The sequence below is a fragment of the Leuciscus leuciscus genome (assembly GCF_965113295.1).
Source record: "Leuciscus leuciscus genome assembly, chromosome: 7".
Classification (NCBI taxonomy): domain Eukaryota; kingdom Metazoa; phylum Chordata; class Actinopteri; order Cypriniformes; family Leuciscidae; genus Leuciscus; species Leuciscus leuciscus.
In genome coordinates, this window is record NC_138731.1 from 45888006 (window position 1) to 45912517 (window position 24512).

General features: G+C 38.6%; 2 protein-coding genes across 2 annotated transcripts; one reads left to right on the top strand and one right to left on the bottom strand.

The window, feature by feature from the left end:
• On the bottom strand, positions 1-24506 carry LOC309503097 (toll-like receptor 7). The gene is made up of 4 exons (XM_082175785.1): positions 24041-24506; positions 19865-23008; positions 11765-14380; positions 1-2095 (listed from the first exon to the last, which is right to left on the bottom strand). The coding sequence occupies exons 1-4, from the start codon at positions 24047-24049 to the stop codon at positions 1646-1648; spliced, it is 6219 nt and encodes a 2072-aa protein (XP_082031911.1). The 5' UTR covers positions 24050-24506; the 3' UTR covers positions 1-1645.
• LOC309503268 (uncharacterized protein) lies at positions 2102-11758 on the top strand. Its single transcript, XM_082175983.1, has 5 exons — positions 2102-4227; positions 5029-5953; positions 6411-6918; positions 7225-10993; positions 11096-11758. The coding sequence occupies exon 4, from the start codon at positions 8442-8444 to the stop codon at positions 10971-10973; it is 2532 nt and encodes an 843-aa protein (XP_082032109.1). The 5' UTR covers positions 2102-4227; positions 5029-5953; positions 6411-6918; positions 7225-8441; the 3' UTR covers positions 10974-10993; positions 11096-11758.
• Positions 24507-24512: the final 6 nt, after the last annotated feature.

Here is a 24512-nt window from a genome sequence, read left to right on the forward strand (position 1 = left end):
TGGTGTTGCAAATAACTTTAATAGTTTAAATTTACATTTTACAAGATTGTACAAGTGAGTTTCTGCCTTAGATATAAAATAAACAGGTGAAATAAATGGCAACAAACTAATTAAAACATTAGTGACCAAGTGAAGGATTAATTTAGTTCTACAGCATTTACAATCAAGTCCCATTAGTTAATGATATAGTTAAACTATAGTTATAGATCATTGTTAACGTTAGTTAATAAAAATACAACTGTTTTTTAGTTTCATGTAAAATATTTTTTTCATGATTTATCCATTTTTTTTTCTTTTGTCAAATCAACTTAGTTTATGTGGTTCAGATATCATAACATTTGAGTTTCTGTTGATTAAACCAATCTTTGTATTAACTTTGATGAACTTAACATTTCAAGGCAACCAGGTTTATTTTATTTAAACCAACAATACATTTTTTTTTTTTAGTGTATACACTGTATTTCAATATTTGAAATAATGTATAATGTATTTCAAAGAATTATCAGTGAATATTATTTAATATTCTATAGAATATTAAATAATATTCACTGATAATTCTTTGATTTTAATAATGTATTAGAAAATTAGCATTGACTGAGATTAATAAATTCTTGAGTTAGTTCATGTTCATGTTAACGTATTAGCTAATGTTAACAAATTAAACATTATTGTAAATGTATACGTGTAATATGTATATATATATATATATGAACTGTATAATTTTATCATACATAAAATTTCCTGTCTTTTTGTCATTTTGTTATGAAAACTAGAGATGCTCCTTGTGAAATGTTCATTTGTTTGCATATCTTTGAAGAAAAGAGAAAGAGATTTTGTTTTAATATTTTGAATTTACATTTTACAGTGTAAAAACTTCCACCTATTTACAACTTTAAAATTTAAGTTCAGTTGCTGCCTTAAAAGTTGAATCAGCTTGTTTCTATAATTAAACTGACTTAAAAATTGAGTTAAATCTCGTTTGACTTCCTGATCATAGAGTGAGTTTCTGCCTTTAAAAAAAAAAGTTCAAAACTCAATAATCAGTGACCAAGTGAATAATTAATCTTCTAGTCATGCTTGAAATTTCATGTACAGTATAAAAGTGACGTCCGGCCTAGTAAAATCAACATCTTCACTCTTTATTCAATTATTATTAAAGATTTTAGTCATATTGCATAGTTGTGCTTGTTTTATTTGTGATAATAACGCAATGAAACATGACAAATTGTGCGACGTCATTTTTGTCCTTATTGTAAAGTGTTACCATATTTTCCTCATATTTTGATGGTTTATTCTCATACTTAAGAGAAAAACTTAAGGTGCTTTATGCAACACAGTGCCTCAACAAAGATCACCTGGTGGTGAAGTGTCGGCAACTGTATATTTTCCTCATATTTTGATGGTTTATGGATCTCGCAGGGGGTCATCACTTCTGCACATCAATTTTGCATGATATTAATTGTGTTTCCGCAGCTCAGATCAAGTTCACGCATCTGCTTGGTCAAGTCACCTATTATGATTCAGGCAGCATTACAGGTCAGATTGGATCAGAACATTCAGAATATGATCCAGTTCCATATGGTTGAAGATCAGAGCCACACGGGTATGGGGACGGGGTTGTTGAGGATCAGTGCCTCTACAAAGATCAGTTGGTGGTGAAGTATCGGCTGTAGAGGTCGCTGTACATGGCCTGGTTGTCGACCCGTACGGCGTTGCGCAGGGATTGCCAGAACCAGGCCTCGGCGGACGAGGAGCGGGGCCACTCGAGGATGCTTCGGGAACACAACCGTCTGCGCAGACGCAAGAAATGCGAGTGTTGAAGAACGGGCTCCAGGAGCAGCAACACGATCACATCCTCGTTCTCCTCCAGGAGGCGCTGGTGGGCCAGGAACACGGCCAGCTTGAAGGATCCGCTGGTCACGTAACCCTCGGTCAGCACGAACACGGTTTTGCGGCTGTGCTGGATGCTCTGGGTCAGACTGTCCAAGACCGGAGAGCCGGGGAGCCAGTCCCGTTCCTCCAGGCAGATCGGAAGAAAGCGCTCGCCTCGCTCCTCCAGCTGCACCCGCAGGTGATTCAGCACCCAGTCGGAGACCTGCAACATCCACACCGTCACTGAGCTGAGCTTACAGTGAGAGTTCACCCATAAAAATGAAACACACCCCATGATTTACTCACCTTCAAGTCATCCTAGGTGTCTTTTGAGACGAATACAATCAAACAGTTATATTAAGAAATGTTGGGCTCTTACAGGCTTTATAATGGCAGTGAGTGGCTGTTTATGTTTTGAAGTAAAACATAAAAGTGCATCTGTCCATGATAAAAGTGCATCTATCCATCATAAAAGTGCATCTGTCCATCATAAAAGCGCATCTATCCATAATAAAAGTGCATCTGTCCATCATAAAAGTGCATCTGTCCATCATAAAAGCGCATCTATCCATCATAAAAGTGCATCTGTCCATCATAAAAGTGCATCTATCCATCATAAAAGTGCATCTATCCATCATAAAAGCGCATCTATCCATCATAAAAGTGCATCTGTCCATCATAAAAGTGCATCTATCCATCATAAAAGCGCATCTATCCATCATAAAAGTGCATCGCATCTATCCATCATAAAAGTGCATCTGTCCATCATAAAAGCGCATCTATCCATCATAAAAGTGCATCTATCCATCATAAAAGTGCATCTGTCCATCATAAAAGTGCCTCTGTCAATCATAAAAACGCATCTATCCATCATAAAAGTGCATCTATCCATCATAAAAGTGCATCTGTCCATCATAAAAGTGCATCTATCCATCATAAAAGTGCATCTGTCCATCATAAAAGCGCATCTATCCATCATAAAAGTGCATCTGTCCATCATAAAAGTGCATCTTTCCATCATAAAAGTGCATCTGTCCATCATAAAAGTGCATCTATCCATCATAAAAGTACATCTATCCATCATAAAAGTGCATCTATCCATCATAAAAGTGCATCTATCCATCATAAAAGTACATCTATCCATCATAAAAGTGCATCTATCCATCATAAAAGTGCATCTATCCATCATAAAAGCGCATCTGTCCATCATAAAAGCGCATCTATCCATCATAAAAGTGCATCTATCCATCATAAAAGCACATCTATCCATCATAAAAGTGCATCTATCCATCATAAAAGTGCATCTGTCCATCATAAAAGTGCATCTATCCATCATAAAAGCACATCTATCCATCATAAAAGCGCATCTGTCCATCATAAAAGTGCATCTATCCATCATAAAAGCGCATCTGTCCATCATAAAAGTGCATCTATCCATCATAAAAGCACATCTATCCATCATAAAAGTGCATCTATCCATCATAAAAGTGCATCTATCCATCATAAAAGTGCATCTATCCATCATAAAAGTGCATCTGTCCATCATAAAAGCGCATCTATCCATCATAAAAGTGCATCTATCCATCATAAAAGTGCATCTGTCCATCATAAAAGTGCATCTGTCCATCATAAAAGTGCATCTATCCATCATAAAAGCGCATCTATCCATCATAAAAGTGCATCTATCCATCATAAAAGCGCATCTGTCCATCATAAAAACGCATCTATCCATCATAAAAGTACATCTATCCATCATAAAAGTGCATCTATCCATCATAAAAGTACATCTATCCATCATAAAAGTGCATCTATCCATCATAAAAGTGCATCTATCCATCATAAAAGTACATCTATCCATCATAAAAGTGCATCTATCCATCATAAAAGTGCATCTATCATCATAAAAGTGCATCTATCCATCATAAAAGTGCATCTATCCATCATAAAAGTGCATCTGTCCATCATAAAAGCGCATCTATCCATCATAAAAGTGCATCTGTCCATCATAAAAGTGCATCTGTCCATCATAAAAGTGCATCTATCCATCATAAAAGCGCATCTATCCATCATAAAAGCGCATCTATCCATCATAAAAGTGCATCTATCCATCATAAAAGCGCATCTGTCCATCATAAAAACGCATCTATCCATCATAAAAGTGCATCTGTCCATCATAAAAGTGCATCTATCCATCATAAAAGTGCATCTATCCATCATAAAAGTACATCTATCCATCATAAAAGTGCATCTATCCATCATAAAAGTGCATCTATCCATCATAAAAGTACATCTATCCATCATAAAAGTGCATCTATCCATCATAAAAGTGCATCTATCCTTCATAAAAGTGCATCTGTCCATCATAAAAGCGCATCTATCCATCATAAAAGCGCATCTATCCATCAAAAAAGTGCATCTATCCATCATAAAAGTACATCTATCCATTATAAAAGTACATCTATCCATCATAAAAGTGCATCTATCCATTATAAAAGTGCATCTATCCATTATAAAAGTGCATCTATCCATTATAAAAGTGCATCTATCCATGATAAAAGTACATCTATCCATTATAAAAGTACATCTATCCATCATAAAAGTGCATCTATCCATCATAAAAGTACATCTATCCATTATAAAAGTACATCTATCCATTATAAAAGTGCATCTATCCATGATAAAAGCGCATCTATCCATCATAAAAGTGCATCCATCCATCCATCCATCATAAAAGTGCATCTGTCCATCATAAAAGTGCATCTGTCCATCATAAAAGTGCATCTATCCATCATAAAAGTGCATCTGTCCATCATAAAAGCGCATCTATCCATCATAAAAGTGCATCTATCCATCATAAAAGAGCATCTATCCATCATAAAAGTGCCTCTATCCATGATAAAAGTGAATCTATCCATCATAAAAGTGCATCTGCCCATCATAAAAGTGCATCTATCTATGATAAAAGTGAATCTATTAATGATAAAAGTGCATCTGTCCATCATAAAAGCGCATCTATCCATCATAAAAGTGCATCTATCCATCATAAAAGAGCATCTATCCATCATAAAAGTGCCTCTATCCATGATAAAAGTGCATCTGTCCATCATAAAAGCGCATCTATCCATCATAAAAGTGCATCTATCCATCATAAAAGAGCATCTATCCATCAAAAATGTACATCTATCCATGATAAAAGTGCATCTATCCATCATAAAAGTGCATCTATCCATCATAAAAGTGCTCCACAGGCTCCGGGGGGTTAAGGCCTTCTGAAGCGAAGCTAACTTCCATATGTTTGTGTAAGAAAAATGTCCTTATTTAAAACTTTTATGAGGGATAGATGCACTTTTATGGACTTCAAAACAGAAACAGTCATTCACTGCCATTATAAAGCTTGGAAGAGCCAGGACATTTATTAATATAACTCTGATTGTATCCGCCTGAAAGAAGAATGTCATTTACACCTAGGATGAGTTCAGGGTGAGTAAATCATGGGCTAATTTTCATTTTTGGGTGAACTACCCCTTTAATAACCACACTTTTGTCTTCTATAGAGCTACTTATTCATAGTTTTTATGTGACGTCCCAGCAAACACAGAACGTTCCCATTTGTTTGAGTTTTTTTGGTACACGTTTTAGGAATGTTCTCTAGGTTATTTTTTATCAACCTAACAAGAACCTTCCCAGAACGTTCCCAGCAGTTTGTATTTTTATAACCATATGTTATGCTGAATTGTGTAATTTTTCATAAACAAAGTATATTTTGCGGATACAGTTTATTAAAGTCCCCCTGTAGTCTATAATTCTATCCCCTAAAACTCATCTTCGATCACCAAAACTTTGCAACCTAAAAAGAACCTTCCCAGAACGTTATTTTATTTTTATAACCATATGTTATGCTGAATTGTGTCAAAGAATATGCAAATGAGGTTCATTCTCGTGTTACGCAGAACGTTTGAGCTTCTCAAGAACCAATGAGGTTCATTTTTGTGTTACGCAGCACGTTTGAGCTTCAGCGAGAACCAATGAGATTCATTCTCGTGTTACACAGCACGTTTGAGCTTCAGCAAGAACCAATGAGGTTCATTGTCGTGTTACGCAGCACGTTTGAGCTTCTGCAAGAAGGAATGATGTTCATTCTCGTGTTACGCAGCACGTTTGAGCTTCTGCAAGAACCAATGAGGTTCATTCTCGTGTTACGCAGCACGTTTGAGCTTCAGCAAGAACCAATGAGGTTCATTCTCGTGTTACGCAGCACGTTTGAGCTTCTGCAAGAACCAATGAGGTTCATTCTTGTGTTATGCAGCACGTTTGAGCTTCAGCGAGAACCAATGAGGTTCATTCTTGTGTTATGCAGCACGTTTGAGCTTCTCAAGAACCAATGAGGTTCATTTTTGTGTTACGCAGCACGTTTGAGCTTCTGCAAGAACCAATGAGGTTCATTCTCGTGTTATGCAGCACGTTTGAGCTTCTGCAAGAACCAATGAGGTTCATTCTTGTGTTACGCAGCACGTTTGAGCTTCTCAAGAACCAATGAGGTTCATTCTCTTGTTACGCAGCACGTTTGAGCTTCAGCGAGAACCAATGAGATTCATTCTCGTGTTACGCAGCACGTTTGAGCTTCAGCAAGAACCAATGAAGTTCATTCTCGTGTTACGCAGCACGTTTGAGCTTCTGCAAGAACCAATGAGGTTCATTCTTGTGTTATGCAGCACGTTTGAGCTTCAGCGAGAACCAATGAGGTTCATTCTTGTGTTATGCAGCACGTTTGAGCTTCTCAAGAACCAATGAGGTTCATTTTTGTGTTACGCAGCACGTTTGAGCTTCAGCGAGAACCAATGAGATTCATTCTCGTGTTACGCAGCACGTTTGAGCTTCAGCAAGAACCAATGAGGTTCATTCTCGTGTTACGCAGCACGTTTGAGCTTCTGCAAGAACCAATGAGGTTCATTCTTGTGTTATGCAGCACGTTTGAGCTTCAGCGAGAACCAATGAGGTTCATTCTTGTGTTATGCAGCACGTTTGAGCTTCTCAAGAACCAATGAGGTTCATTTTTGTGTTACGCAGCACGTTTGAGCTTCTGCAAGAACCAATGAGGTTCATTCTCGTGTTACGCAGCACGTTTGAGCTTCAGCAAGAACCAATGAGGTGCATTCTCGTGTTACGCAGCACGTTTGAGCTTCAGCAAGAACCAGTGAGATTCATTCTCGTGTTACGCAGCACGTTTGAGCTTCTGCAAGAACCAATGAGGTTCAGTCTCATGTTACGCTGCACGTTTGAGCTTCAACAAGAACCAATGAGGTTCAGTCTCGTGTTATGCACCACGTTTGAGCTTCAGCAAGAACCAATGAGGTTCATTCTCGTGTTTCGCAGCACGTTTGAGCTTCTGCAAGAACCAATGAGGTTCATTCTTGTGTTATGCAGCACGTTTGAGCTTCTGCAAGAACCAATGAGGTTCATTCTCGTGTTACGCAGCACGTTTGAGCTTCAGCAAGAACCAATGAGGTTCATTCTTTTGTTACGCAGCACGTTTGAGCTTCAGCAAGAACCAATGAGGTTCATTCTCGTGTTACGCAGCACGTTTGAGCTTCTGCAAGAACCAATGAGGTTCATTGTCGTGTTACGCAGCACGTTTGAGCTTCTGCAAGAACCAATGAGGTTCATTCTCATGTTACGCAGCACGTTTGAGCTTCAGCAAGAACCAATGAGGTTCATTCTCGTGTTACGCAGCACGTTTGAGCTTCTGCAAGAACCAATGAGGTTCATTCTCGTGTTACGCAGCACGTTTGAGCTTCAGCAAGAACCAATGAGGTTCATTCTCGTGTTACGCAGCACGTTTGAGCTTCTGCAAGAACCAATGAGGTTCATTCTCATGTTACGCAGCACGTTTAAGCTTCAGCAAGAACCAATGAGGTGCATTCTCGTGTTACGCAGCACGTTTGAGCTTCAGCAAGAACCAATGAGGTTCATTCTCGTGTTACGCAGCACGTTTGAGCTTCAGCAAGAACCAATGAGGTTCATTCTCGTGTTACGCCCCACGTTTGAGCTTCAGCAAGAACCAATGAGGTTCATTCTCGTGTTACGCAGCACGTTTGAGCTTCAGCAAGAACCAATGAGGTTCATTCTCGTGTTACGCAGCACGTTTGAGCTTCTGCAAGAACCAATGAGGTTCATTCTTGTGTTATGCAGCACGTTTGAGCTTCAGCAAGAACCAATGAGGTTCATTCTCGTGTTACGCATCACGTTTGAGCTTCAGCAAGAACCAATGAGGTTCATTCTCGTGTTACGCAGCACGTTTGAGCTTCAGCAAGAACCAATGAGGTGCATTCTCGTGTTACGCAGAACGTTTGAGCTTCTCAAGAACCAATGAGGTTAATTTTTGTGTTACGCAGCACGTTTGAGCTTCAGCGAGAACCAATGAGATTCATTCTCGTGTTACGCAGCACGTTTGAGCTTCAGCAAGAACCAGTGAGATTCATTCTCGTGTTACGCAGCACGTTTGAGCTTCAGCAAGAACCAATGAGGTGCATTCTCGTGTTACGCAGAACGTGTGAGCTTCTCAAGAACCAATGAGGTTCATTTTTGTGTTACGCAGCACGTTTGAGCTTCAGCGAGAACCAGTGAGATTCATTCTCGTGTTACGCAGCACGTTTGAGCTTCAGCGAGAACCAATGAGATTCATTCTCGTGTTACGCAGCACGTTTGAGCTTCAGCAAGAACCAATGAGGTTCATTTTTGTGTTACGCAGCACGTTTGAGCTTCAGCGAGAACCAATGAGGTTCATTCTCGTGTTATGCAGCACGTTTGAGCTTCTGCAAGAACCAATGAGGTTCATTCTCGTGTTACGCAGCACGTTTGAGCTTCAGCAAGAACCAATGAGGTTCATTGTCGTGTTACGCAGCACGTTTGAGCTTCTGCAAGAACGAATGATGTTCATTCTCGTGTTACGCAGCACGTTTGAGCTTCTGCAAGAACCAATGAGGTTCATTCTCGTGTTACGCAGCACGTTTGAGCTTCAGCAAGAACCAATGAGGTTCATTCTCGTGTTACGCCCCACGTTTGAGCTTCAGCAAGAACCAATGAGGTTCATTCTCGTGTTACGCACCACGTTTGAGCTTCAGCAAGAACCAATGAGATTAATTCTCGTGTTACGCAGCACGTTTGAGCTTCAGCAAGAGCCAATGAGGTGCATTCTCGTGTTACGCAGCACGTTTGAGCTTCTGCAAGAACCAATGAGGTTCATTCTCGTGTTACGCAGCACGTTTGAGCTTCTGCAAGAACCAATGAGGTTCATTCTCGTGTTACGCAGCACGTTTGAGCTTCAGCAAGAACCAATGAGGTTCATTCTCATGTTACGCAGCACGTTTGAGCTTCAGCAAGAACCAATGAGGTTCATTCTCGTGTTACGCAGCACGTTTGAGCTTCAGAAAGAACCAATGAGGTTCATTCTCGTGTTACGCAGCACGTTTGAGCTTCAGCAAGAACCAATGAGGTTCATTCTCATGTTACGCATCACGTTTGAGCTTCAGCAAGAACCAATGAGGTTCATTCTCGTGTTACGCAGCACGTTTGAGCTTCAGAAAGAACCAATGAGGTTCATTCTCGTGTTACGCAGCACGTTTGAGCTTCAGCAAGAACCAATGAGATTCATTCTCGTGTTACGCAGCACGTTTGAGCTTCAGCAAGAACCAATGAGGTTCATTCTCGTGTTACGCAGCACGTTTGAGCTTCTGCGAGAACCAATGAGATTAATTCTCGTGTTACGCAGCACGTTTAAGCTTCTGCAAGAACCAATGAGGTTCAGTCTCGTGTTACGCTGCACGTTTGAGCTTCAACAAGAACCAATGAGGTTCAGTCTCGTGTTATGCACCACGTTTGAGCTTCAGCAAGAACCAATGAGGTTCATTCTCGTGTTACGCAGCACGTTTGAGCTTCTGCAAGAACCAATGAGGTTCATTCTTGTGTTATGCAGCACGTTTGAGCTTCTGCAAGAACCAATGAGGTTCATTCTCGTGTTACACAGCACGTTTGAGCTTCAGCAAGAACCAATGAGGTTCATTCTCTTGTTACGCAGCACGTTTGAGCTTCAGCAAGAACCAATGAGGTTCATTCTCGTGTTACGCAGCACGTTTGAGCTTCTGCAAGAACCAATGAGGTTCATTCTCGTGTTACGCAGCACGTTTGAGCTTCAGCAAGAACCAATGAGGTTCATTCTCGTGTTACGCAGCACGTTTGAGCTTCAGCAAGAACCAATGAGGTTCATTCTCGTGTTACGCAGCACGTTTGAGCTTCTGCAAGAACCAATGAGGTTCATTCTCGTGTTACGCAGCACGTTTGAGCTTCTGCAAGAACCAATGAGGTTCATTCTCGTGTTACGCAGCACGTTTGAGCTTCAGCAAGAACCAATGAGGTTCATTCTCGTGTTACGCAGCACGTTTGAGCTTCAGCAAGAGCCAATGAGGTTCATTCTCGTGTTACGCAGCACGTTTGAGCTTCAGCAAGAACCAATGAGGTTCATTGTCGTGTTACGCAGCACGTTTGAGCTTCTGCAAGAACCAATGAGGTTCATTCTCATGTTACGCAGCACGTTTGAGCTTCAGCAAGAACCAATGAGGTTCATTCTCGTGTTACGCAGCACGTTTGAGCTTCTGCAAGAACCAATGAGGTTCATTCTCGTGTTACGCAGCACGTTTGAGCTTCAGCAAGAACCAATGAGGTTCATTCTCGTGTTATGCAGCACGTTTGAGCTTCTGCAAGAACCAATGAGGTTCATTCTCATGTTACGCAGCACGTTTAAGCTTCTGCAAGAACCAATGAGGTTCATTCTCGTGTTACGCAGCACGTTTGAGCTTCAGCAAGAACCAATGAGGTTCATTCTCGTGTTACGCAGCACGTTTGAGCTTCAGCAAGAACCAATGAGGTGCATTCTTGTGTTACGCAGCACGTTTCAGCTTCTGCAAGAACCAATGAGGTTAATTCTCGTGTTACGCAGAACGTTTGAGCTTCTGCCAGAACGAATGATGTTCATTCTCGTGTTACGCAGCACGTTTGAGCTTCTGCAAGAACCAATGAGGTTTATTCTTGTGTTAAAAGCTTGTTGAGCTTCAGCAGAACCAATGAGGTTTATTCTTGTGTTACGCAGCACGTTTGAGCTTCAGCAAGAACCAATGAGGTTAATCCATGTGTTACGCAGCACGTTTGAACTTCTGCAAGAACCAATGAGGTTTATTCTTGTGTTAAAAGCACGTTTGAGCTTCAACAGAACCAATGAGGTTTATTCTTGTGTTAAAAGCACATTTGAGCTTTAGCAAGAACCAATGAGGTTAATTCTCGTGTTACGCATCACGTTTGAGCTTCTGCAAGAACCAATGAGGTTCATTCTCGTGTTATGCATCACGTTTGAGCTTCAGAAAGAACCAATGAGGTTCATTCTCGTGTTATGCATCACGTTTGAGCTTCAGAAAGAACCAATGAGGTTCATTCTCGTGTTATGCATCACATTTGAGCTTCAGCAAAAACCATTGTGGTTAATAAAAGACTAGATGAAATCTATTCATCATATAAAGCGATTGTGTCTCTTCAGAAAATTTTGACCAAACCGCTCAATTCATATGGATTAGTTTTACGATCTCTTTATGAACTTTTTGAAGCGTCAAAGTGGAAGTTGCATGGCTGTCAACGGGGGGAGAGAAATCTCTCAGATTTCATCAAAAATTCAATTCAATTGTTTTCCGAAGATGAATGAAAGTTATGGATTTGGGAGGGACAATTTTGGGTGAACTAACTCTAAGTTTATTTTTCAAACCCCATTGGCAGATATGTTTTAGGGCTTGGTGCTTTGAAACAATCTGTATAATAATATAAAGCACTATAGAAATAAGGCTGACTTGACCTGCTCGTCCTTGGTGTCGTAGGTGACGAAGGCATCGTAGAGGCAGCTGTCAGAGCTCAGGTGCTGATACCCAGTGAATCTGGCTTTCAAATAGTAGAATAAGTAGGAGACATCCCAGTAGAAAAGGTGCATAGCGACAGCCATGAAAGTGGTGCATATAATGCACACCATGGAGAGGAAGTACGCTACAAAGGCCAATTGGTCATCGATGCATTCTTTAATGTCAAATTTTATTACAGGAACACCTTTTCTCTGTTCTGGCATGGCGCACGTCACTCCGGTCACCAATCGAGGGATTTTCACATTGGTCTTATAAATCCACAGAATGAATTCAAGTAGGTTGCATGTGCAGTGGAACGGGTTGCCGTTGAGCCACAGCGTCTTCAGGTAATTCCCGGTTCCAGGTGGAAACGAGGACTGGTTGACAGTTATGAGCTTGTTGTGACTGAGATCAAGCTCCTTAAGGTTTACCGCTCCCTTTAGAAATCCACCGGAGAGCTTAGATATATGGTTAGACTGGAGATCGAGGAACTTTAAAGAGGGAACATCAACTGACAAATTACTTGATATTTGAAAGATCTTGTTGTTATTTAAAATGAGCTCTCGGAGATCTGGGAAATGTCTCAGCATTGTCCAGTTCAAGTTCACCAGTCCATTGTGGCTTAATCGCAACTTCTGAATGCTTCTGGGAAGAAGCATATAAACTCTATCAGGGATTCTCTCAATATCGTTGTAGGCTATATCGAGATAAGTCAGATTGGTCAAGTTTGCAAAAAGCCTATCGTAGGATCTGTCATTGTCCCTCCACATCTTGCCAAGACTATTGCACTGGAATTGCAGCTCTTGAAGAGACGCGCTTGAGATGGTTTTGGTGGTTAATGTTTTGATTTTATTGGAGCTCATGTTCAACACCTTCAAAGAGGGCAAATATTGGATGAAATTCAAATTGTGCGTCACGCCTGGAACAGTGAAATAATGGTCATTGAAACTAAGGTCCAGCACCTCAAGACTCTGTAACTCTTGGAAGGCGTGATCGTACGCCAGATCAATTTTGTTGTAGGACAAATCTAGGTATTTGAGACCTGGAAGCAATGTGAAGTCGGATCCATTAGGAGCTGTGGCAAAGCCATTCATGGAGAGATTGAGGCAAGATATGTTCCCGTAACTCTCAAACTGTTGCGGAGAAATTAGGAATAGGTTATTTCGACTGAGATCCAACACTCGGCCGGTGGCGTAGCACTCTGGCTTCACGAGAAATTTTGGAACATCGTAAGAATGATCTTTAGGGGTAGGTTCTGGCACCGAGAGGGATGGGTATTTGAAAACAACGCCTGCATCTTTTCCCAAGTCCATATTTACGATCACCGGGTAAAATCTGTTTTCCGAAAGATAGAGCAGTTTCACGTGTTGGAATTTTTCAAATATTTTCAAGTCTGCACGCACAATGAAGTTTATCCCTACATCCAGCACAGAGAGATTTTGTAAGCCATACAGAGAGTGGAAGGTCTCCTCTTTGATTTCTCGAAACACCAAACCTCGAATGTGCAACTTCCTTAGAGAGGTCAAGTTTGCGAAGCTGGACGATAGTTTAACCGTCTCCGGGTATGTCTTAAGGGCAAAGTTAAATGAAAGATCAAGTTTGGTTAGCAGTGGCAGATTACTCAAAAAACCATCCGCTATAACAGCTTGGGACAAAAAATTGAATGACAGGTTGAGCTCCTCAAGCTGCGAAATGTTGGCGAGCCAACTGGGATCTATGGATGTGATTGAATTCCCTGCGAGATACAGAATCCGCAGATTTCCAAGGTTGGAAAAAGCTTGTGGATGGATTTTAATAGAACCGTCCTTACAAGGAACACATGGATACGGAGCATTATAACACCGTGGACAGTTTCCTTGGATCTTTAGACACGTCAGATTGTCGAGTCCTTGGAAATCATGCTCTCCGACGTTCGCAATTCTGTTTGAATCGAGCTCAAGAGTCGTTAAAGACCCCGGTAATCCTCTGGGCACTTGAGTTAGGTTGTTGTACGACAAAGTAAGATCTTTCAATCTCGTCAGGACTGAGAAACTTCCGTCTTCTATGCGATAATATCTTGAGCAAGGATTCCAGTAGTAGCAGTTTTTCGAAAGATGAAGACGTGACAGATTTGGCACATGTACAAAGGATGTCGAGTTTAGCGAGGTGATCTTGTTCACATCAAGCGATAGTTCCAACAGGTTTTTTGGAAGTTTTTTTGGTACGTACTTTAGACTGACGCCGTTAAGCTCCAGTTTACGTAACTTGGTCAAATTCAAAAACTCCTTGTCAGCGATAACAACCTTACCATTATTATTCACCCAGTTCAGATTTAAAACGGTCAGATTCGCCAGGTGTCGGAAAACTCCCGATGTTAAGTTCTTGATCCTGTTCTCCGATAGGTCAAGGCTGGTGGCGTTGCTTACGAGCGCTGGCACATCTTTGAGTCCACGTCCACGACAGTTCACCACAATCGTCATCTCGGTTTTGTTCTCATGTATGTCGCAGGGTTGAGTCTTCAGGGTCCTCACGTCCATTTGGCACAAGGTTAGTGAGATCTTCAATATCATAAAAAGCCAGACTTCTAATTTGATCACCTGTGGGAATATGAAACAAAGAGCTGTTAAATGACATTGCGCAAAGACATTGGTAACACTTTTACAATAAGGTTCCATTAGTTAACATGACTACAATGTATCTCTATTATTAGATACATATTTACTGATACTGTGTACATTAGTAGCCTTCTATCAGGAAGCTCTCAATCACAATAAGATTCTGATCTACAGGTAAAACAAAATCGGTAACACTTTACAATAAGGATCCATTAGTTAACATGAGTTAATGTATTAACTAACAATGAGCAATACATTTATTACAGTATTTATTAATCTCTGTTAATGTTCGTTAATAAAAATCCAGCTGTTCATTGATTGTTCATGTAAGTTCACAGTGCATTAACTAATGTTAACAAATATAACCTTTGATTTTAATAACGTATTAGTAAATGTTGAAATTAATATGAAGTAAGATTAATAAATGCTGTAGAAGTATTGTTCATTCTTAGTTCATGTTAACTAAAGTAGTTGTACCTAGTTATAGGTAAAATAAATCTCTAAATATTCTTAAAATAAGATACATTTGCAGGAGAAGCAAAATGAATTTTAGTCTTTTTTACTAAAAATAATCTTGTTTTCCCTTTGAATTAAGATTATTTTTCTGACTCCACTGGCAGATATTTGTTATTGTTTTAAGCATAAACTCACTTAATTTTCGAGCTTCACAAGTGAATGTATCTTGATTTAAGAATTGAAAACAAAACTGAGGAAGAACATTTTTGCAGTTTATCAATGAAAAATACTTAATTTATTAATCTTATGTTAATTTCAACATTTATTAATATTATAAAAATAAAAACGTTCTGTTGATATTTCTTAATGGAGCTGAGCTAACATTAACTAGGAACAGTTGTATTTGTATTAGCTAATATTAATTATTCATTATTAATAAATATTATTGCTACAGGATTACAGTTTACTGTTACAGTACACTAATAGCACAACAGATCATGCACCTTTTTCAAACATTTCAGCATATATATATATTTTTTTTATTATGTTATTACAGTTACACAAAATCACAAAGTATCCTTTTCCTTCACAAAAAGTGTTTCGTCTATATAAATGTTTCATTCATTCATAAAGTGACCGAAAGTCGACCATCATCATCATCATCATCATCATCAACTGCCTTTCATAAAGCTCTTACTATCAAACTTTTATTTACTGGTTAATCAATTAATCATTTCGGTACATCTGTAGATTTCTATAGATATTGATTCTATAGACATAGTTTCTATAGAACATGTTTGCTTGACACTTTTTTACATAAGTGATTATCTTAGATTTAACCACCACTATGTTCAAAGTGTGTGCGTGAGTGAGTGTGCGCAAGTGTGTGTGTGTGTGTGTGTGTGTGTGTGTGTGTGTGTGTGTGTGTGTGTGTGTGTGTGTGTGTGTGTGTGTGTGTGTGCGTGTGTGTGTGTGTGTGTGTGCACTGTAAAAAATTAATCATGGGTCTTGTAATTTTCCTTAAATAAATGAAGGTGATAATTAAAAATATTGTGTATATTTATGAAGAAAATTGTTGTGTTGTATAGAGAAAATTTAGAACATTTCACTAATAAAACCAAGAGATACATTTTCTTAATTTTTAAGAATTTTTTATTAATTTTCTTTTTTTAAGGAAAGGCTTGAATTGAGGAACCGATTAAGCGGATAAAATTAAGGAAAAAAGGCTACCTATTTATTTGAAGAAAATTAGTTCAATTATGCTGGTTTTATTTAGAGACACCATTAGTTAGTTCCCAGCATGCTTTGCACATGGCTGGAAATGAAGAGTAAATATTGAAATTCAGTGTTATTTTATGTGTAGGGAAACATCTGTCAATGTTTAATGTTCAGTTATGTTTGACATTTGAAAAGGTTTCTGTTATGTTGAAGCTTTGATCGTTACCATTGTGCAGAAGAGGAGGGCTTATGGTTATAGATTGTGAATAACTGCATTTATTAATATTCTGAAGCATGTTGCTTTGATCATTGAGCAATAACTCTCAGTAACAAGTTTGTTGCTGTGCTAGTAGCATTTAGTCTTTATAATAATACAATATAACTTAATTGATTTCCATTCACTCTAATTCACGCACTTTTTAAAGTCGACTTAAAAAAAATAAAAAAAAGCATATTTCACAAAAAATATTAAATTCATTGTGTCATAGACTAAATCATTTAGGGGACTTTACATGATGAATACTTGTGAAAACTGTACCAAAGTGGAAAAAAAACAAAACTGTAAGAAATTGCCAGTTAATGCATTAATTGACAACAACTAATGGAACCTTTTTGTGAAGTGTTACCAAAACATTATTCCTTATTAAAGCAATGCATTTTATATGTGCATAAAATGCATTTGTCTTTCACTATAAACAACAGCATATGCATAAAAAAAAATAAAATGTTTTGTCTCGTTAAAACCAAAAATCACCCCAACATCAAGTTATACAAGATTCAACTCATTTAAGTCAGTTTAATGTAATTTAAAGTGATATGACTTAAACATCCAAGTTGATTGTACTTAAATGCATGAGAGCGACTTTTTTACAGTGTACATACAATAAATAATAATTGTATAAATAGAGTTTCTTACCATGGTAGCAATGTCCCTGTGCAACCAATGCAATGCTTAAACCCCAAATAAGCGAATAAGACACTGGTGGTTCACACAGTTGCATTTAGGAAACAGGAAGTTTTGGTTTAACTGTTAAACTATTTTAACACTAATAGACCTCTACACGCCGCGTGTCCTCGCCAGCTGCCAGTCCACCGACTGATATAAACCGCTCCGTTTCTGTGTAATCACCACAGTCACAATGGTTTGATGAGAGTCATTTGTTTGATGTCTCATTGGTCATATCTCACTGGTCGGTGTGGATCAGTGCAGCCATGCACAAAGTTTCCATTATAAGAGAGGAAGTTCTGCCTACATTGTTCCTTCTTCTCAGGGACATGATTGAACAAATCACATGCACATCTACGTACGGTAGAGGCTCTACTTCAGAGATCGAAACTGGAAAAGACCTTCCTTGCATCATAATTTAATTTCAAAATGCATTCCTGTTTTCCTCAACATCATGTTTGCGCTCAGCATGGACAGTTATGTGTCTGTAGATGCTGTGTTTTGGGGAACCTGTGTAAGAATGAGGTGTTTTAAAGGTCAAGTGTTAAGAATCTCTCAGTGGTACGTATAGTTTCCTGTATCTACTGTAAAAATGCAGAGTCACTGTAAGTCAATCATTTCCTTATAAAAGTGAAACACTGTGCAAAGCAGTTTGTTATTTTTAGCAGTTTTGTTTGGTGACACTAGAGCCACAGAATTACACACATGGAAATTATAATAATATTAGTATTTTTTCTAATGCTTTGGCAGAATTAGTATTTCTATCACTAGAATAATGGGGATTTCCACTGTGATTTTGATGAAACTTCTAAAAATATATATTCTAGAACTGAATCAGGGGCGCTTTCAACACTTTCAATCCCAAACTCTTTTTGATATTATTAGCACATGTATATCTGACACATCAATGCAAACATTTTTCCAGCATGATAAACTGGGGATGGCAAATAAAATGATGTTCTTCCTCAGTGTTTCTGTCTCGTTTTCCAGCACAAACATCCAAACATTCTTAAATCAAGATACATTTACTGGAGAAGAACAATGACTGAAGATGTTAAGACTTGGTTTCTGAAAAATTATCAACATTTATTGAGTTTATGCATTAAAATTGTGGTCAGAAAAATAACCGTGTTTCCCACTTTAAATCATGTTTATTTTTCTAAGCATAAACTCACTAAATTTGATTTTTTTTCCCCAGAAAACAAGACTCAACATCTTCAGTCATTTTGCTTCTCCAGTAAATGTATCTTGATTTAAAAATGTTGAAATATTTGTGTTGAAAAACGAGATAAAAATCTGTTTTTGCAGTGTTATTTTAGCTATAGATGAACGAGAGCTTCCGGAAGGGTTAAAATAGAAGGCTACTTAAACTGTATGTATATATGTATCTAAGAGTATACAGTACAGTTTTTGTTTCGTTACCTCATAGTTCAGGCGAGGACACGCTGCTGTGGTTTTCACTTTTAATCACTTTCCCTCGGGACCCTGTTTAACTCGTCTGTGGAGACCCGGGGAAACACAGATGATTCAGTGTTTCGTTTTTCCAAAAACTGAAATATACTTAAAAGTGTACATTGATCTGTTGGCATGATATTTGAAAACCCATTCTTAGAAAAATGGAAATATTCAAAATTCTGGAATTTTTATTTGGAGGACAGAATAAAACACATTGTCATTTCAGACAAAATTTTTTTATAACATAAACAATAAACAACAACCTTGATTAGGTGAAAAAAAACATAAGCATACAATTACTTAGATTAGTATAAAACTACTACTATCTAAAAAATATGAATATATTCTTATTATTATTATTACACATTTGCTTGGCCAAGCAGAATATAATAATAATAATATTATAAAACTTATTATTGTTATTAATCAAACTGCCAGCTGTATTCCTTGAGTTTGACCAATAACAACAGTAATTTATTATTTTTTGATAACAATAATAATAATAATTAAAACAATGTAAACAATAATTATTTCATTTTTCTTTATGTGGTCATGAAATCTACACCCATAAAATAATTGGCAAAATGCTGTTTTAATAATAATAATAATAATATGAATTATTATTATTTAAATATTTAATATTAATATGTGGTCATAAAATCTGCACACATAAAAAAATAAAAGAGAATTGGTTTTAGTCTGAGCATGTTACAACTTTCCAGAAGTATGCCAAAATACCCAGAAATGAAAGTGCATTCGTCAGTGAACTTTAACTAAAGAAGTGGTTGTGTTTATTTATAGTTACACGTACAATACAACGGAATCAAATCAACATCATATGAAAGGTTATACAGTCAAACCAAAAATTATTCAGACACCAGATATAATGTTTCATATTGTTTCACTAGTGTGTGCAGGACACTATAGTTCATTTATGTAAGTGAGGAGAGCAAAATAAAGAAAACTGTGACATATTATACCCAAATATTCTTGATACAGTGACTACCAGTGACATTTGATAAAGACACTTTGAGCTGATCATGTTTTGCTGAAGTGTTTTGTCTTTAATTGCTAATGCTCTTTTTACACACAGACTGAACAAAATGAAGCATTGCTTGGTGATTGGTTGAGCTAAACTGGTATTATCTAATTGTGTAGTTAAATTTAACAGCTGACAGATATTCAACATAATTCATGTGTGAGACAGTCTAACAGAAGGACGGACAAAACCAGTCAAATATCAACTGAGTTCTGCTCATATTTCATTACCATTTTCTAAACTACAGCGAATAAACTGTGATAATGTGAGAAATGTTGAAGGTGTGTGAATAAACTGTGGGTTGACTGTAGGTTTGATTGTGGTCTTGAAGCTTTGGATTGTGTCTCAATCACAGAGTCTCCTGGAAGAGTTTGTTGTATTGCTGCCTCTCGGTCGACATCAGGCTTCTGAGACTGAACCAGAAGTATCTCTGCGCTTGAGGATTCCTCGGCCACTCCAGGACTGACTTTTTATACAGTCGCTTCCTCAGTTTGAGGTACTTCGAGTGGCAAGGCATTCTCTCCAGGAATATCAGGACGATAACGTCATTCCTTTCGTCCATGAGTCTCTGGTGGGCCATATAAAAGGCTGTCCTGAAGCTCCCGCTTTTGACATAGTGTCCCGTCAGGATGAAAACGGTGCGTTTGCTCAGCTGAATACTCTGGGAAAGGTTTTCAATAAGAGGACAACCAGGCACCCAATCCCGCTCTTCCAAACACAACTGCATCCGTGGATCACCTTTCTCTTCCAGGTGAATGCGTAACTCCTGCGTGACCCACTCGTGAACGGCCGGATCCGTCGTGTCGTAGACCACGAAGGCATCGTAGACAGTGCTGTTGGAGGACAGTCTTCGGTATCCCTTGAGTTTGGCCAAGCAGAAGTGGTAGATGTACCACACATCCCAGAGGAAAAGATGGCTAGAGATGGTGAGCGTGAGAATGCTGAGAATCACAGAGGTCAGAAATATACACAAAATGATTGACAGGGAGTTGTGTTGGCAGGCTTGGACGTTTAGGAATAGGACACTCTGACCTTTCTGGGCACTCGGCGATGAGCACGTTACGTCGGTCGCGAGGCGCGGGATGTTCACAGTGGTGCGGTTGATCCATCGGACGAACCACGTGGCGTTGCAAGAGCACACAAACCGGTTATTGTTCAAGTATAAGGTCTCTAAGTGGTCAATAACGTTTTCCGGGAAGCTTGATTCTTGGATGAACTGGATGCGATTGTAACTCAAATCCAAGATCTTGAGACTGAATGCGTCTTTTAGAAAATCCCGAGGCAGTTTTGCAATTTTGTTGCTGTGTAGGACAAGAGTTTGGATTGATTTAGTGTAGTTAGTCAGGCACGTGGGAAGATCCGTTAGGTAATTCCCACTGAGGTCTAACAGCTGTAGGTTTTTAAGGTACACAAGACCCTCCCATTTAAACGACTTCAACCTGTTTTCAGTGATGTAGAGTTCTGTGAGGGTCTCTGGAAGACCTTCGAAAACCCCTTGTGGGATGAAGTTCAGGTTGTTACGAGAAACGTCGAGAGTCTTCAACGCCATCAGTTTCTTAAAGTAGTTGACGTACCTCGTGTCTCCATCCCTCCACAACATATCAAGGCGGTTGCCTTTAAACTCCAAATGTTCCAAGGAAAAACTCTCCATTTCGGTGTTCGTGGATGTGGATATCTGGTTGTCGTTCATGATTAGTTTTCTCAGCTTAACCAGGTTCTTTGTAAAGTTCAACATGTGAGTTAAACCCTCAGCTACGAAGAAATGGCTGTTACGACTGATATCCAGAACCACCAAGCTGCTCAGTTCCTGAAACGCTGTGGAGAACATCAAATCCAGACGATTGTCGGAAAAGTCCAGGTATTGTAAATTCTTCAACCGGACAAACTCAGACCCGTTCAAACTCTGGCTCATGGCGTTCCCAGAGAGATTCAAACACCTCAGCTCTTCAAGATCTAGAAATTTGGAATGAAGGAAAAAGATGTTATTCCTGCTAATATCCAACGTTTTTCCAAAGGAGCTGCATTCGTTGTTGAAAGGACTTGTAATCCAGAGTTCCTTGTCCTTGTATTTGCAGCTGCGCGCATATTCGTCATAGAGGAAATAGTGGATATCCTTCACTTCTCCATTGTGGTACTGGGCACCTTGCGACATTGGGGAACCATACTGTTTTTCTCTGCGGTTAGACAGTGAAGTCTCGTATTCTCCTTCAGAAGGCATTGAGATTTTGTTGTCGGACAAGTTGATGATTCTGAAGCTTTTCAGCTTCTTCAGGAGACTGAGGTTCGCTATTTTTATGAAGTTTGTGCCGAGATCAATGAATTCCAGGTTGTTCAATTCAGTCAATGGTTTGAGGTCTTCCAGCTTAAGTTCTTGAAACACGTACCCTCTGATTCTTAGGACCCTTAGAGATATAAGCTGGTCGAATGATCTTGAAAGGTTGAGAGATGTGGGATACACCTGAAGCTCGAAGTTGAAAGACAGATCCAACTCTTCTAGATAGGGCAACAAAGAAGGAAAAGAGGTGCATGTTATCTCCTTAGCCAAGAAATTGCTCGAGAGGTCTAGAAGACTAAGTCTCGTCAGGTTTTGAAACCATTTCGAAGGTATATTCGTTAAAGAGTTACTATGAAGTCGAAGAGTCTTTAGGTTATTCAGAGTCTTGAAGGAGTCCGGATGTATCTGAAGGGGAGCATTATTTGGGCATGGAGTGCATGGGAACGGTGCATTATAACAGCGTGGACAGTTCCCACTCAAGTCCAGTGTTTCCAACTCTGTCAGGTTGTGAAAGTCCTCCTTTTTTATTGTCTGAATATTGTTGTTGTAAAGGTACAGCTCTTTTAGGCTTGATGGTAGTTGGTGTGGGATATAGGACAAGTTGTTAGACTTCAGAGAAAGCAAAGTCATCTTGTCAAGCTGCACAAACGCATCCTTTTCAATGTAGTACGACTTGTTGCACGGGTTCCTGAAGTAGCAGTTCTGGCCGAGATACAGCCTTTGGATATTAGTCAGTTCTGTCATATTCTCCTTAAGAATTGAATGGATGCTATTGACCTCGAGACTCAGAAGCACTATGTTGGGAGGAAGGCCCTTGGGAATGCTGGACAGCTGGTTTCCATCCAGGTAGAGCGACCTGAGGTTCTTTAGCTTCCAGAAGGTGCCGTTGTCAATCGTCACGCTCTGGGTACAAACGCGATCCTTGGGACCGACTTTGATCGGTACGCAGTTGCATCGGAGGTCGATCTCGGTGATGTTGTGCAGTTCGTGAAATGAATCGTTCCTGATGTGGGGTATGTGGTTGATGGTTAGTGTCAGGTTGGTGGTATTCGTTGGGATTCCCAGAGGAACTTCGGTTAGGTCTCGTTCAGTGCAGTTGACGCTGACCTCGGTCCCGTTATTCGCCGGAGAAACGTCACACTTCAGACTTTTGGGGTACCATTCAGCTGCAACCCTCACTGAGATGAGACCGGCAAAGATCGTTAATATCCTCTCTGACACCTGAAAGAGGGAGGAAGACAGTAAAAAATACAGTAAAAAAAAGTCCATAGTAAAAATACAGTAAAAATGTTGTGAATAAAAACCTTTTTTTGTGTGTGTGTTTTCCATGAAATACTATTTCAGTCTTTGAATTTTGTTTAATTCAATGTCTTTCTTGCCGTTTCTTTGTAATTAATTTAGATTGAATTTATGAGTGAAAAATAGTTTCTTTTCAGTGTATGTTTTAAAATGCATAATAAAATTAAACTAAGAACAACATACACAACCGTATAAAAGTTTGAGGTTGAAGTCTCTTCTGCTCATCAAAGCTGCATTTATTTGATAAAAAATACAGTAAAAATTGTGAAATATTATTCCAGTGTAAATCATCTGTTCTCTATGTGAATATATAGTAAAGTGTAATTTATTCCTGTGATCAAAGCTGAATTTTCAGCATCATTACTCCAGTCTTCAGTGTCACATGATCCTTCACAAATCACTCTAATATGATGATTTGATGATCAAGAAACATTTATGATTATCATCAATGTTGAAAACAGATATGCTGCTTCAGATTTTTGTGGAATATTTACAGTAACTAATTTACAAATACACCCCCCAGGGGGTATCAGTTTACAAAATGTCAAAATATATATATTATTATTAAATAAATTATATATTTTAGCCATATTTCTATATATATATATGAATATAACAAAATATAAAACATTATTTCAGGAAATAAAATTTTTCATGAACATACAAGCTTGCACAATAAGACAAACATTGCGTTTGCAAAATATGGAAGCCTGTATTAGACCACTTGAGAATATGATTACTTTATATGGACGGCATCACATCCTGGTGCAACCTTCCTTTTTTTAAAATGTATTTTTAATTTAGTTTATCCATTGTTATTTTGTTTCCTTTTTTCCATGTAATTAAATGTAGGTTTCTCCTTTTGGACCTCACAATAATAATTGCACTAGCATCTTTGTTTTGACACATAATCATTATATGAGGGAAATCATAAGCAAATATTCAATAACTCACCATCTTCATCAGACCTGGAATTGTTTTTGTCCTTCGACGCTGGTTGTTCTGTACTTTGTCTGGCTTGTCACGTAGTACAGAGCCTGTGTTTCTAGCAGAACAGGTGTTACTGACCAATGTTATAGACCACAAAAAAGTACAGACAAAAGTGAGAGTGAATATATTTAAACATAACTTCCCCTTTATCTTACAAACAAGATTGTTCTGAATCTGTCTTTGTTTTGATTCTGCAAGTGATTATATAACTCAACTACAAACTCTCAGCTCTGTTATCCTGAATTGTTGTTATTGTATAAATTATATTTAATTTCAACAATATTGTCCCTGAAACACCACAATAAAGAGGAACAACATTACTTTCATCCCTTTTCTCTAGGGACGAGTTTCTGTACTAGAGATTAAGCAAAACAATGTCAGGGGTGTGTGAAAGTTTTGCTCCGATTTCTTCATAAATGAAAGCAAAACCACAAAA

What these genes read in the sequence shown, in the direction of transcription:
- LOC309503097 (XM_082175785.1), bottom strand. An exon ending in AACTCTTCCAGGAGACTCTG is followed by an intron (nt 14,381 to 19,864) that starts TGATTGAGACAC and finishes ATATTCCCACAG; the next exon opens with GTGATCAAATTAGAAGTCTG. An exon ending in ACGACACCAAGGACGAGCAG is followed by an intron (nt 2,096 to 11,764) that starts GTCAAGTCAGCC and finishes TGGATGTTGCAG; the next exon opens with GTCTCCGACTGGGTGCTGAA.
- LOC309503268 (XM_082175983.1), top strand. Translation starts at nt 8,442, where the DNA reads ATGAGGTTCATTTTTGTGTTACGCAGCACGTTTGAGCTTCAGCGAGAA.